This window comes from Emiliania huxleyi (genome assembly GCF_000372725.1).
Source record: "Emiliania huxleyi CCMP1516 unplaced genomic scaffold EMIHUscaffold_6017, whole genome shotgun sequence".
Lineage (NCBI taxonomy): Eukaryota > Haptophyta > Isochrysidales > Noelaerhabdaceae > Emiliania > Emiliania huxleyi.
In genome coordinates this window covers 260-1,501 of record NW_005197492.1, presented here as the reverse complement: position 1 = coordinate 1,501, position 1,242 = coordinate 260, and the positions used below count along the sequence as shown (strand labels likewise).

Genomic DNA, 1,242 nt, shown 5'->3' with positions numbered 1-1,242 from the left:
TGGCTGTGCGTGGTGCGTGTGGGCACGTCCGACAGCCTAGCAGCCATGCAGCTGTGCGGGGGGGGAGGAGGACGCGGACTCCTCTCCTCGCCTCTCCTCACGCGTCTCACGCGAGCACCTTGACCACTGCGGTCGACGCGTTGGTGATGAGCACGAGCGAGTCGCTGCCTCCTCCCGGAACGGTGGCGAGCTGCAGCAGCTTGGCACCCGGCGCCTTGCTGGTGGGCGGGAAGAGCACGGCTGGGAAGTACTCGCCGCTCTGCGAGCCGGGTCGAGCGTGCTCTGGCATCCATGAGACCGGGTACCTGCGGCCGGCGAGGCGGTGTAAGCACCGACCGCGCGGCGTCTCCGCCCGACCACGCCATGGCGGCGGCGCACTGCTTGTGGTGCGAAAACTTGTAGCCGTCTGTCATGAGCAGGATGTTGTGCCCGTCGCTGCTGCTGCGGACCGCAAAGAGGGTGCAGTGAAGAGGGATGAAAAGGGACGAAAAATGCGTGAGCTTGCGGGCTGTGGCGCGTCGCGCACCCGGTCGGCGGCGCGCTGCCGACGCTGGCGTCGCCTAGGCAGGACTTCAAGCAGGACATGCCAGCGAGCTCTCTCAAAGCCGAACGCCGGCCGCTGGGTTCCGGCTCCTAGCCAGATAGGGGGTCTGCGCCCTCTGACTCGCACCAAAACGCCCTACCTACCTACCTATTGCGGGCGCCAATCGCCAGGCTCCGTGCCCCACCTACCTACCTATTCCCAGGCCGCGCAGCGAAGCGAAAAAATACCCGTTAGCCCTCTGTGAATAGGCTCCCAGCGCCCGCCGCGCGCCGGCTTGTACCGCGGTGCGCGCCGCTCGCGAGCCCGTCAGAGCATGGCCTACTGGGCTCTCGAGGCGTTGGACGGCTCCAAAACGGCACTCTCTTCCCTCGACAGAGTCGAGGGCACGGACCCTCCCGCCTACAAGCTCGGTCGCCGCCCGTACGAGGAGAGCCACTTCGGCACCCTTCCGATTTGCGTCTCACGCAATCAGGCGCAGCTCACGCCGTGCCATGACGGGGTGGCGATTCGGCATTCTGGCTCGGCGCCTACCGGCGTGCTCAGGCACCACGGGGCGTTCGACAGCAACGAGGATGTTGGGCAATGGGTTTGGCTGACGCAGGAGATGGGCTCGACAGTGATCCGCCACGGCGACACCATCGCACTCACGCGTGGTGTGAATGCGACCGCGATTCAGCCGCAATTGGTTCCTACAACAG

The 1,242-nt window shown here is 66.3% G+C and overlaps 1 protein-coding gene across 1 annotated transcript; it reads right to left on the bottom strand.

The window, feature by feature from the left end:
- Positions 1–106: 106 nt before the first annotated feature.
- Positions 107–585, bottom strand: EMIHUDRAFT_257309 (hypothetical protein; the record flags this gene model as incomplete). Its single annotated transcript, XM_005764127.1, has 3 exons — positions 107–259; positions 333–441; positions 527–585. The coding sequence occupies 3 exons, from the start codon at positions 583–585 to the stop codon at positions 107–109; spliced, it is 321 nt and encodes a 106-aa protein (XP_005764184.1).
- Between the last annotated feature and the right edge of the window lie 657 nt (positions 586–1,242).